The following is a 14,288-nucleotide window of genomic DNA, read 5'->3' as shown; positions in this document are numbered from 1 at the left end:
TGAAAATTGTGAGATATTTTGTGATAGGAACAAGCCGAATGGAAGTTATTTAGAAAACGGCACATTCATTTGTGACAAGAATTATTTTGGTGAACATTGTGAGATATTTTGTGATAGGAACAAGCCAAATGGAACTTGTTTAGAAAACGGCACATTCATTTGTGACAAGAATTATTTTGGTGAACATTGTGAGATATTTTGTGATAGGAACAAGCCAAATGGAACTTGTTTAGAAAACGGCACATTCATTTGTGACAAGAATTATTTTGGTGAACATTGTGAGATATTTTGTGATAGGAACAAGCCGAATGGAAGTTGTTTGGAAAACGGCACATTCATTTGTGACAAGAATTATTTTGGTGAACATTGTGAGATATTTTGTGATAGGAACAAGCCGAATGGAACTTGTTTGGAAAACGGCACATTAATTTGTGACAAGAATTATTTTGGTGAAAATTGTGAGATATTTTGTGATAGGAACAAGCCAAATGGAAGTTGTTTGGAAAATGGCACATTCATTTGTGACAAGAATTATTTTGGTCCAAATTGTGACATTCATTTGTGATATTTTGTAATAGAATTTTGCAGGCCAAATGGAACTTGTTTGGAAAACGGCACATTCATTTGTGACAAAAATTATTTTGGTCCAAATTGTGAGATATTTTGTAATAGAAGCAGGCCAAATGGAAGTTGTTTGGAAAACGGCACATTCATTTGTGACAAGAATTATTTTGGTCCAAATTGTGAGATATTTTGTAATAGAAGCAGGCCTAATGGAACATGTAGTAAAAACGGCACATTCATTTGTGACAAGAATTATTTTGGTGAAAACTGTGAGATATTTTGTAATATGAACAAGCCGAATGGAACTTGTTTGGAAAATGGCACATTCATTTGTGACAAGAATTATTTTGGTCCAAATTGTGAGATATTTTGTAATAGAAGCAGGCCAAATGGAACTTGTTTGGAAAACGGCACATTCATTTGTGACAAGAAATATTTTGGTGAAAATTGTGAAATATTTTGTGATAGGAACAAGCCGAATGGAACTTGTTTGGAAAACGGCACAATCATTTGTGACAAGAATTATTTTGGTCCAAATTGTGAGATATTTTGTAATAGAAGCAGGCCTAATGGATCATGTAGTAAAAACGGCACATTCATTTGTGACAAGAATTATTTTGGTGAAAATTGTGAGATATTTTGTGATAGGAACAAGCCGAATGGAAGTTGTTTAGAAAACGGCACATTCATTTGTGACAAGAATTATTTTGGTGAAAATTGTGAGATATTTTGTGATAGGAACAAGCCAAATGGAACTTGTTTAGAAAATGGCACATTCATTTGTGACAAGAATTATTTTGGTGAACATTGTGAGATATTTTGTGATAGGAACAAGCCAAATGGAACTTGTTTAGAAAACGGCACATTCATTTGTGACAAGAATTATTTTGGTGAACATTGTGAGATATTTTGTGATAGGAACAAGCCGAATGGAAGTTGTTTGGAAAACGGCACATTAATTTGTGACAAGAATTATTTTGGTGAACATTGTGAGATATTTTGTGATAGGAACAAGCCGAATGGAACTTGTTTGGAAAACGGCACATTAATTTGTGACAAGAATTATTTTGGTGAAAATTGTGAGATATTTTGTGATAGGAACAAGCCAAATGGAAGTTGTTTGGAAAACGGCACATTCATTTGTGACAAGAATTACTTCGGTCCAAATTGTGAGATATTTTGTAATATGAACAAGCCAAATGGAACTTGTTTGGAAAATGGCACATTCATTTGTGACAAGAATTATTTTGGTCCAAATTGTGAGATATTTTGTAATAGAAGCAGGCCAAATGGAACTTGTTTGGAAAACGGCACATTCATTTGTGACAAAAATTATTTTGGTCCAAATTGTGAGATATTTTGTAATAGAAGCAGGCCAAATGGAAGTTGTTTGGAAAACGGCACATTCATTTGTGACAAGAATTATTTTGGTCCAAATTGTGAGATATTTTGTAATAGAAGCAGGCCTAATGGACACAAATGTAGTAAAAACGGCACATTCATTTGTGACAAGAATTATTTTGGTGAAAACTGTGAGATAATTTTTGATAGGAACAAGCCGAATGGAAGTTGTCTGGAAAACGGCACATTCATTTGTGACAAGAATTATTTTGGTCCAAATTGTGAGATATTTTGTAATAGAAGCAGGCCTAATGGATCATGTAGTAAAAACGGCACATTCATTTGTGACAAGAATTATTTTGGTCCAAATTGTGAGATATCTTGTAATAGAAGCAGGCCAAATGGAAGTTGTTTGGAAAACGGCACATTCATTTGTGACAAGAATTATTTTGGTCCAAATTGTGAGATATTTTGCAGAGACAACAAACATGGATCACATGAATCATGTTGGAATGATGTTGATTTGAAATGTAAGGATAAGATTTCACAGGCACGGCGGAATAGGGTTGATGTATACCCTTGTTGTCAATATTTGTGTGAGAATTATTGTAAGGAAGAGAATGGAAGTGATTTTTTTTCAACTCTTATGTTTCGAGGAATTTTAACTGAAGCCGGGATTCAAGAGTTTTTTCATAACTTGACGGAAGCTTTAAGATGCACAGATAATAAATTGGTGTACGCCATTGTTTCCAAAAGTTCAAAGAAAAAGTAAGTCAAACATTATTTTATATTTGTGTAAATTTCTTATAAGCCTTTCTCGATCTTGATTTGCCCAGGAGTCCAGCCAATTACCATCTAAACACTGAGTATGAATAATATCTCATTTAAACAATTTATTTCAAATGCCCCTGTATTCGACAGCATAGCGGCATATAGTTTTTGGTCCATCTGTTTGTTTTTCTGTTTGTCCGTAAAAAATAAACCTTGGCCGTATTTTTAGCTCACCTGAGCCGAAGGCTCAAGTGAGCTTTTCTGATCAGATTTTGTCCGTCCGTCTGTAAACTTTTCACATTTTCGACTTCTTCTCAAGAACCACTGGGTCAATTTTAACCAAACCTAGAAAAAAGCATCCTTGGGTAAAGGGGAATTTAAATTGTTAAAATGAAGGGCTAGGTCCTCTCACAAGGGGAGATAAGACAAAAATAGAGTGGGGTCATTTAAAAATCTTCTTCTCAAGAACCACTGGGCCAGAAAAGCTGAATCTTATGTGAAAGCATCCTGGGATTGTGTAGATTCTAAATTGTTCAAATCATGCCCCGGGGGTTGGGCGGGGCCACAATCAAAGTTTTACATAGAAATATATAGGAAAAATCTTTTAAAATCTTCTTCTCAAGAACCACTGGGCCAGAAAAACTTAGATTTATGTGGAAGCATCCTTGGATAATGTAGATTCTAAATTGTTCAAATCATGCCCCCGGGGGTTGGGCGGGGTCACAATAGGAATAGGGAATAGGGAATCATAGTTTTACAGAGAAATATATGGGATCATTTTTTAAAAAATCTTCTCAAGAACTACTGGGCCAGAAAAACTGAAACTTATGTGGAAGCATCCTGGGGTAGTTTAGATTTCAAATTGACCAAATTATGACCTGTGGGGTATGATGGGGTCACAATAGGTATGACAAGGGGAAAATTTGGTTAAGAAAAGCATGGTCAAAGCTTCTCAGGTGAGCGATGTGGCCCATGGGCCTCTTGATAAAATTGTTACAAGTAGTGCTAGGACTTGCATATTTCACAAGGGTATATCTTTTGACATAAGCTTTATTTGGGTATCGATATATTTGACCTCTCTTTCTTGACCTTTCATTTGATCTTCGTTTGCAAAATTTTATAAAAAAAGCTTACCATATATTATAGATTCTTATATTTGACTTGGTTTTCAATGTGACCTACCCATTCTTTACTTAGGTACAAATGCACGATTTCGACCGTATAGCCTTGAGGGACTTTGTTTAAAAAAATCAACTTTGACACTTATTTAATGAAAGTAGCATATTTCTCTTGTATTTTGTTTCAGGTTAACGGACAAAAATACCATAACGACACTTTCATTTGAATTAGTATGCAATTGTTCGCTGATGATTCAACAGAAATTACATCCATTCATTCTGGATCACCTACTAAAATTGAACACACATGTTTATCCGCCAATCATACTTCATATACCAGAGGGACGCCAGAATGCCAAAAGAACCCGAGAGCAGGTAACATACAGCTGCTGTGTAATAAAGCAAATTAGTCTTAATTCTAACCAACCCCATTCTTAACTGTGTCCAACATATTTTGTTTTATTTTGCGCTTTCTTCCCATTGCTTTTGTTTTGCCTTTAATAGACATAAAAATAACACAATCTTGTTATTTTTGTACCTGAATTTTAATTCAAGGATTGGTTATCCAAAAATTGGAAAATGACAGCGGCCATTCTAGGATCGATTGCAATTGCATTGTGCATTGTCCTCGTGGCCGAGATCGCTAAAATGTAAGTAATATATAGGTCCTCATAGATTGTTTTCAATTATTGCAGTTCAATAACAATTTTTGATCACTTATAATATAACATGTAAATGACTGAACAGACACAAAATATGGCACACTTTCAAAATATTTTCTAACATAATTTTTTTTATATCTTCAAAGCAGTCTTACTTTTTTGTCAAGAAAAAGACAAAATTGTAGGGAAAAATATCAAATTCAATTCTTTCAATCGAAAAAAAATTAAATTGTCAATTGTTTATTGTAGAAAATATCGAAAATTATATCAGCTGCCAGATTTCACCTAGCCGGATCTCGAAAGGAACAGGAAAAGACTTAGTGCCTTAAGGGGGATGTACAAGCCATATTGGATCTAGTCTGCTGTAAACTAAGAAATACCAAGAATGCGCTTAATACTCAACTAAACTAGCTCAAAGTTACTCAAAGTGCTAATGCACTAATTACCTACTGTTAGAGACCAAAATTAGTAAATAATCAAGTTTATTTTGTCTTAATTAGGAGAAAATTAATCTTGTTAGAACTGCGCAGCTACAGCATTCATGAGATGAAAAATGCATTGAAAATGGAGTTAGTTTGATTCATTGATAATATGGCTACAACCATTTGTTTCGTTTTTTTCTTGTCATTATCCATAATTCTTGAAAATTTGATTTTTCATATGGGTGTCTTCCTGAGGCCATGTGTTTATTTCGTCCGCCATTCCTCTGTCACACAGAGTTCGAATAACAATTTAAATATGATTTTAGAATAAATGCGACCATAATTACATCAAGACAAGAAATTACTAAGTAATAATCATTAGGTTATATTACTTACTACTTTTATTTGTTGCATCGCATCGTCTGATTAATGAAAAAACGCGATTTTAACCCTACTCCAGCAAATCGGGAAAAAATGTCCTGTTTACAACTCGAAATTCCTCGTAAATATTATTCCACTAAGCACATGGTTGGCATGTTCATATATCTGCTGTGGATAGATCCGTTTATTACCATGATTATATTTAATTTTTATGGAACATGTACAAGTCTTGATAATTTGTTGGTTTCTTTAAAACTCAAGAAAAAAAAGATAAAAATGTCCTAAACATATGTGTTTACGGTGGGTCTTTTTTCTGTGGCGATAGAAGTTATTTTCAAATGGGGCACTGCAAGGAGGATGCTTAGCATTTAATTTGAAAATGTTAAACAATATGCAGTGCATGAAAAATAAATTGTAATTACATGTCTTACATTCGAAAAGTTGGTACATATGTCTATTTTGTTTAGAAGTTAGGTAGAAAAAATAGGCAGTTATAGGATTTCCTTCAGGCACCTCACATAAACATCTAGAATGTTTGCAATGACCCACACATTGTATGGGGTCATGTTTGGACACAAAAACGCATCATGTCTCATTATGTTGACAACGTTGTAAGCTCTCGCTCATTGAACATACGAAGCTTGATGAAATATAATGAGTTGTTTCTATGAAATTTAGAAACGAGCACAATGTTTGCAAAGAAAGGTCCATTGCATATGCTAGTCTATAATTGCAAAAAAAAAGAGTGCTAACCCCCCCCCCCCCCCCCCGCGCCCCGAAAATCCTATGTTTGTTTTTCAAAACAGTGACAAAGATTAAAAAAATTGCATTACTAAGTATTAGATGGAACATGTACTAGCCTTATAAGACCACTTGTTATAAAAATATTTGGTTGCCCTCTCTCCCGATCTACTGCCTAGAAATGGCCCGACTCATTTTTTTAACATCCCATTACACGATATTTTTTTCTTTTTCTTCCGTCAACAATTCTGTTTAAATTTTAAGGAATTTTTTTTCTCACCCATAAATACGGACCCAATAATTTTTCCCTGAGTTGGGAGGACCACCAAACATCATTTTAGAGATGTTTATAAGTTGATTTTTTCTCTTTACTTTGTACATTTGTAATTTTGGAAATATGGGCAAATAGAAAAAAAAATTATTCATTAAATCTCCTAACCCACTGTGAATGATTTCATGCCTTTTCAACTGTTGCTCCTCTGTAATGAAAATTGTAAATGCATGTTTATTTGACACAGTATACGAGGGGTGATAAAAAAGTAAACAATATCTTAGGTATTTGATATTTATATTATTGTTGAAATATTCAAGTATTTTTCAAAGTGTAAAATTTTAATTGAAGGTCTTTGATAGCATATTGCTTTAAAAAAACACATCCCTTTTCAAACTTGCTTTCACCGGGCAACATAACAAGTATCATATTTAACCATCTGCCTTCCTTCACTAAAACCATATCCAATCATTGATTGAAATTATATGAAGCCATTTAATAAACTGTGAACAAATTCTAATACGCTACTTCTAAGGCATTTGTAAGATATACATGTGCCATAAATATTATAGTCGTTTGTTGAACGAGTTTCACTGAGACAACCATTTTTCGTCAAAAGTACCTGAATAATGACGTCATTTTCAGATTGTGACATCAAAAACAAGGAAGAAAACTTCAGCATATGCTATTTATAGAACTTGTGTTTGGCTATCTAATCTGAATTGTGGTTTTGTAGATATAGAGATATTTCGCGAACTTTTTGATAACGCTTCGTACTAGTAGGTACTAAAACAAGGTCATTCGTATCAATTTTATGTGTCTAATTTCTTTGTGTTTTATTGGTGATAATTAAAATTTTAATAGATAATATAATTTATCTGTGGCAAACTTACAAACTCTTAATTTTTAACTTTGATGGTGCTTATTTTTCCTTACCTGGAGTCAAAGAGTTTAATTTTTTTTTATATTAATACGTAAACTATTTAACAACTGTTCGATAATATTACTAAATAAATTACTTCAAGAAATACTACAACACATTTTCTCTTTTAAAAGTGTTCATATTATTTGAAATATTTTGCAACTGTAATTCTCTTCTACATTTAAAGATTGTTATGCCCCTCCATATTAAGAAGAGGTCTGGAAAACAAGATTCTGTGCTAAAAATAGACCACGTGCTGCTATCCATGAACTACTTTCATGGTTCTTTACACTCTTTTTGAAGACAACGGTACCTTGTTTTGAACTTGAAATTATCATTTAAATGTGCAAAATTTAGACATTTTCTCAACAAATGGTTGTAGAGAGAACATTAATACACAGTTTGCATATTTTTTTGGATTTTTTAAGGCTCTGCTGAATTCTGTAGCTGCGCAGTTCTAAGGAGCATATCAAAAGCATTTTTCTGCAAAAGTATAGATTATATATGCACAACATGCATTCGGTTATGCATATTTATTGTATCTTTATCAAAAAGACTTAAAATTTGATCAAAATATAATGTATTTTAGCCATTTAAAGAAATGTTTACATTTTGCTCACACTGCACTAAAAGTGGCCGTACATCCCCCTTAATCAGTGGTAGTGCTTAGATCTACTGTGGTCAAATAAAGGGAAAGGTCCCTTAGGATCCAATTTCTTTTGAATACATGAAAAGTGATGAGGGTTAGAAAGGAAATTATATTACTTCGAAAGTGTACTTAAACTACGCAATTAATGCCCCTGCCAAAACATCACTCATATTATACAATGTGTAACGCTTCGGAACGCCTGTCTTGTGCTGAGAACAAAAACTTCGATGTAAAGTTTTATAATTTTATTCAGCAACACATGAACAGCGAAAACAAATAACAATGTTTGAAATTCACACAAGTCTCAACCCTCGGGACAAAAGACAAAATCAGTACAACTACTGATATAACTGGGCAACTGGCACTATTTCCAGTAATTTATAATTTAAGTATGAATTCCCCCGACCAAAATAAAACAAAAAGGCTCTCTATAAAATGACTTATAATTAATTTACAAATAAATATTCCCGCTACTAGTTCAATTACTAGCACGCAGCAGAAATATTTCCTAACTCCTAAACTGGGCTAAAGAAGATAAAAATAACTAGTTCACAACTAGTAATTATAAATAAAACTAGTACAATTACTAGTAATATGAATTTAGCCTATCCTAACTTTACATATTATGTACTTCAGTCACTTAGATACTGAAATAGTACACACCTTAAATTACTCTGGACAAAACTGGCAACCTTTCTCTAGGTCACAAAGAAAACGAGAGAGCAAACGATATTCAGCATCCGAGTATTTATAGAATTAACAAAACCCGCAATAATTCATAACCAATCATAACTAATAATTCCATCCCGTAAATAATAATCAGCCAATCAAATATAATCATCGTCCCGTAACGAAATCTCACTCTCGTACATCGTATGCGAAATTATTACAATACGTAAATAAATTAAATAAATTCATAAAACATAAAGTTACACTTTTAAAAGCTCATTTAACACTGTTTAACATTTAATTTAAAAGAATTTACAATCAAATCTTCCGCCGAAATAACTCCAGTAAAAATAGATCACCGTGAAGCATCACGGGAAAATACACAAGTAAACAAAGTATGGCGGCGGCAGAAGTTTCGTAGCTGCAATAATGTAGCCCTCTCCCTTTTTTTTTTTTTTTTTTTTTTTTGGGAGAGGGCTACAACTCCTTAGGATCTCCATAATGGTGCAGCTGCGGGTGTGATTCACTCCCGCACGGATTTCGGCTTAAATTATCAGTAAATGGCTATTTTATTAACATCTCTTACCTTGACTCCAAATAAGTAGTCATCCAAGACGTAAATCAATGCAAAAATATACAGAACGATCCCTATATCGCTTATTTTTCGTGTATGTCAACATCACAACTCGAATTTATCCGCCATGTTTACTGACCTTGATAGATTGTATTTTGGGACAGCCAATGAGAATTTAGGTTCTATAGGAGCGGATCTTTTTGGAATTCCCTTATTTTAAGCATAAATATCGCTGCTTGCATAAAAATAACACCTAAAATGGTTTCATATACCTATGTTTTTGTGATGAAATTCAGCACAATCATTTATAAACACCGATAATTGCTTTATTCAGTTGTTCTAAATTTCAAGCGAAAGTTTCATTACGTCACGCGTGAACTGTCATGGCTGCTGAAGTAAACTACCAGGAAACATGCAGAGTTATTTTACAAGTTTTTCGCATTTAACGGGGTCTGTTGTTGACAGTGAATAAAAATTTCGTCTTATTAGAAGTAAGTTGAATGTAAAAATAATCTATTTTGCCTGCAGTCGCTCCTATTAAAAAAAATATTTGCACCATTACGAATGCTATTGAAAACATCAGATTAAAAAAAATTTAAATTTTGACGATTGCTAATTTTGACTATATTGACGAGTCGCTTTCCTATATATATAAAAAAATATTTGCACCATTACGGAGATGCTATGGATCATTGTAGCCCTCTCCAGAAAACAAATCAGATTAAAAAAAATATACGGAGAGGGCTACATTATTGCAGCTTTTTGTAGAAGTTTAACCACGTTTACAGTATTGCAAACGTGTGTGTACTCGAAGACCATAAAACATCGATCACACAAGAAATAAGGTAACTTTAAGATAATCCTAAATTATAGCGCAGCTTTATAATTACGTATGTACAATTAAGCCAACAAAAAGCATGTAATTAAATAGCAAGACGATGTCTGACATTCAACACATCGAAACACAAGAAAAATGACATAGATCATCGCTGCATTTAAGCAGTTGTCAACTTTTCAACCAACATTTAAGACATAACTCTCGCTGGACATTTCAACATTCCATACAAGAATTGATGAATGAATTGAAAGTATGCATGAAAGTGCTTTAGAAAAATACCAAGATAAAAAAAAATGAGATTCAAGAAAAATGGGGGAGGGATCGTTACATTTTGCCCCTCTCTAAGAGTCCAAGTCCCTTTGGACTCAAAATACAAACAATAAAATTCAAATACAACAATTAATTAAGATGATTAATGACATGTTACTACTATTATACACTCCATACACATATACTTAACTTCCATGAACAGTACAGCTAATCAATACACACAAGGGAGACTACTCCAAATAAATGCTGTACTTCACAAAAATTACCGCATAAAATGTGTGTTAACTCCTCAAAAATTACATCTCAAGTAATAAAAAAAAATAAAAATGTTACAAAATGTGAAACTACAAGGCCAACTTTCATGCATATCACAAATCAATATGATAGAAACTTTATACATAAACACAAAATGCTAAATCAAAACATGGATTTTCATGAAGACAAATGAGCAGAGCATAGTATACAGTGCGATAAGGTAAGTAAGTTAAAATGTACATGAATGATAATAATTCAATTAAAATTTAATAACTGCCATATAAAGAATGAGTTTTAAATGGATCGATGTACAAAATATTAGCAGCCTCTGACAAATTCATTATAGATACTTGCACATAAAAATACAGTGTTCTGATAATGCTAATAATTTAGACATAAGTATAACAAGTAATGTATAACCTTTCTTAATTTTCATTCACAGGATGAGGATTACAGAAAAAAGAAGGAAACTAAGGTCTCAGCAAGCAAAAATATCAAAGGTAAGTAATATTACAGAAATGAATCTCATTATTATCAGACTTAATGCTTGAAATATCAAATAAAAAAATTACACATAAAGTTCACAAATCATTCAATTTCTAACCCAATTTACAACATACATTAAATAAATATTTTCCTAACTTACATTACTTATACACGTACTTATACTTACTGCTCACATATACAATGAAATAAATCTAACGTCTCTTATTGTAATAAGGTCTACTGGCTCCGAAGCGATCTGGACGAAAAAGGTCATCTAATGGAGACTGGTGCTCGGTCGATCTACGTGTGGGCTTTGGTAGGATCCTCCTTGGAACGGTAACTACAGACTGCAACCTCTTGGGTTGTTTCCTGGGTGAACGTCTGTGGGGGATCGGGTTGTATCGTTCACCCTCGCCGGGGCCATCATGGATGAACTTTACCTCCGACGCAGGACCAGCCCTGGAATCTACCCTTTTCTCGAGATCCGTTATGGTGGTCTGATTCTGCCTAATCACTCTCCTCTGCTGCTCTATCTCCCTCTGGAGACATTGTAGACATGATTAGTTGTTCATGTACTTTGACATCCATTGTGTAGCTTCAGGTAAATTTTTAGAACTGTCACGCTTTCTTGTCGTTACACGAATAGCACCCCCCTGATTAAGGTTTTCCTGAGTTTCCATAGTCTCAGCTCTCTTTCTGCACTTAATACAAGGTCCACATTTCAGGCTTTCTAAACTGTCACCTTCTGAGCAGCTACAGTCGGCTGGGTTCGGACATCTTGATAGACCGTCGGCATTACCATGCTGTGTACCAGGCCTATACTCAATTTCAAAATTGTAGGCTGACAATATTTCAATCCAGCGAGCCACTCTTCCTTTAGGTTCTTTCAGTTTATATAGCCAGACTAATGCTTGGTGATCAGTCCTAAGGATAAATCTTTGTCCCAAAAGATATTGTTTGAAGTATTCCACGAAATAACGAACAGCTAGGAGCTCTTTATCAGTTACACAATAGTTCCTTTCAGCACGGTTTAGGGTTCGACTCCCATAGGCTAACACTTTCTCACATCCATCCTGTACTTGGCTCAATACAGCACCAATGCCTACATCACAGGCGTCTGTGTCAAGAATAAAATGGCCTTGGTTTGGGTCAGGATATCCCATTATATCTGGCCCAGTAAGGATCTTCTTTAGTTGCAGAAATGCTTTCTCGCATATGTCTGTCCAGCGGAAAGAATGGTTCTTTTGTGTAAGTTCAGTAAGAGGTTTAGCTATCACCGAAAACCCTTTTATAAATCTCCTGTAGTAAGAGGCAGTTCCAAGGAATTGTCGTACTTCAGTAACATTATTTGGTCTGGTCCAATTCAAAATTTTCTCTACATTCTGCTTATCTGGTAAGACTCCATCTTTAGTGACTTTATGTCCAAGGAAAATAACTTCATCTTGAAAAAGGCTACATTTCTCAGGTCTCAATTTTAAACCTGCATCTGTTATTCTCTGAACCACTTGGCTAAGTCTGGACATATGTTCATCAAAATTTCTGCTAAATATCACTATATCGTCCAAATAAATAAGACAAATGTCCCACTGGAGGCCATTTAATGCCATCTCCATAAGTCTCTGGAATGTACCTGGTGCATTGGTCAATCCAAAAGGCATGGTTTTATACTCAAAATGACCATATTTTGTTACAAATGCTGTTTTTGGTATGTCTTCAGCCTTAACTCTGACCTGGTGATATCCAGCTGTCAAATCCAGAGTGGAAAACATTGAAGCTCCTGCAACGGAATCTAGACAGTCTTGAATTCGTGGTAGTGGGAGTGCATCCTTAACTGTTAAATTATTTACTGCTCGATAATCCACACAGACTCTTATTTTTCCATTCTTCTTCCTAGCTAAGACCAGTGGAGAGGACCAAGGTGATGTAGAAGGTTGAATTATGCCCCTCTCTCGAAGGTTCAGAATGGCATCTCTCTCCTCATTGGTTAGTGCTATTGGAACTCTACGATGTGGCTGTTTTACAGGTTTACTCTCACCAGTATTAATCTCATGTTCAACTAAATTGGTTTGTCCTAGGTCCCATTCATCTTTTGAGAATGCATCCAGATGGTCGAGCAAGAATTTCCGAAATGCTTCTTTTTCTGACATATTTAAGGACTTGGAAGAGCCGTCATACAGCTCACGTAAATGATCTGGAACCTCACATGCCTCTCCAGGTGAGAATTCAGTAGATCGACAAAGGCTTCTTAGGTCACTATAAACCGGTCCAATTACATCTACTATTCCCCCATATCCTTCAACAGTACCCACCACTGTGTCTGGATAAAGCGTTTTTCCTTCATCAAAAGGGTTCATAACTCTCAGGGGTACACTCAGTTTCCCTCTGATGTTCAGAACTGCTGGGGCTAACAGTAAGGAGGTCTTCTCCATAAGATCTCCACTTGGCACAAACATAAGGTCCTCCTCAACATCAACCTCACATTCACGCTGTATAAAAGCCGGTATTATTACTTCTGTATTCCCAGGTATATCACATCTCTCCACACAACGGAGGGTAATATCTTTATGCACACCACGTTGTATGCATGGAATATCATGACCTTTGAACCTTATCAGTCCTTTACTCAGGAGAATATCTGCTTGACCAATATCACTATTCTGCAGGATGTCCACTCCAAGTAACACTTCATCTTGGATATCAGCTACTAAAAGGTTTTTCTTGAGGGTCAAGGAACCAAGTTGCAAATCAAACGCTCCTTTCCCATAAACATGAATGGTACTTCCGTCAGCTCCTCGTAAGTGCGACTTTCCTTGAAGTCTGGGTCTGTTCACCTCTTTGAGTTGTTCATACACTTTGTATGAAAGTATAGTATTGGATGCACCAGTATCTGTCGTAATGTGGACATCTAAACCATTTACGTTTCCCTCTATGTACACACCATCTGCATCTGGTATTCGATTAGAAATAAAACAAAAATCTTCTGATTCATCAAAATTATCTGGTTGTCGGTCTGTTGGTGGGTCTAAACTGTTCGTCTGTCTGTCAGTTTCTTCTGTAGCCGGTCCTTGACCCACAGGAACGGCTATTGCCTGTTTAAAGGTGCCTTTGAGACTTGCAGGTCATAAATTCTCTTTGGGCAGTCCCTTATGAAATGACCTTCACCTTTGCAGTAAAAACAGCTACGTTTCTGTGGTCTGTCCGGAGGAGCTGTTTGACCTGTAGACATGTCTGGTTGAGATGTACCAATGATAGGCCTACTTGGCTGTGTCCCAGTGTTGCTCTGATTAGTCAGGTTGTTGAGAACTTTTGCCATCTCATCAATTTGTTTCTGCAAGGCTTCGATAGTGCTACCCG

At 35.0% G+C, this 14,288-nt stretch overlaps 1 protein-coding gene across 1 annotated transcript; it reads left to right on the top strand.

The window, feature by feature from the left end:
* Positions 1–2,239: 2,239 nt before the first annotated feature.
* On the top strand, positions 2,240–4,785 carry LOC134246742 (uncharacterized). The gene is made up of 4 exons (XM_062729100.1): positions 2,240–2,673; positions 3,983–4,169; positions 4,350–4,444; positions 4,706–4,785. Exons 1-4 carry the CDS (start codon positions 2,552–2,554, stop codon positions 4,743–4,745), a joined length of 444 nt encoding a protein of 147 aa, XP_062585084.1. The 5' UTR covers positions 2,240–2,551; the 3' UTR covers positions 4,746–4,785.
* Positions 4,786–14,288: the final 9,503 nt, after the last annotated feature.

This window comes from Saccostrea cucullata, unplaced genomic scaffold (genome assembly GCF_032062105.1).
Source record: "Saccostrea cucullata isolate Sc308-1 unplaced genomic scaffold, CSIRO_AGI_Scuc_v1 ctg159, whole genome shotgun sequence".
In the NCBI taxonomy this organism is placed as follows: domain Eukaryota; kingdom Metazoa; phylum Mollusca; class Bivalvia; order Ostreida; family Ostreidae; genus Saccostrea; species Saccostrea cuccullata.
Note: the sequence above shows the minus strand (reverse complement) of the source record. Positions and strands in the feature narration are given on the sequence as shown.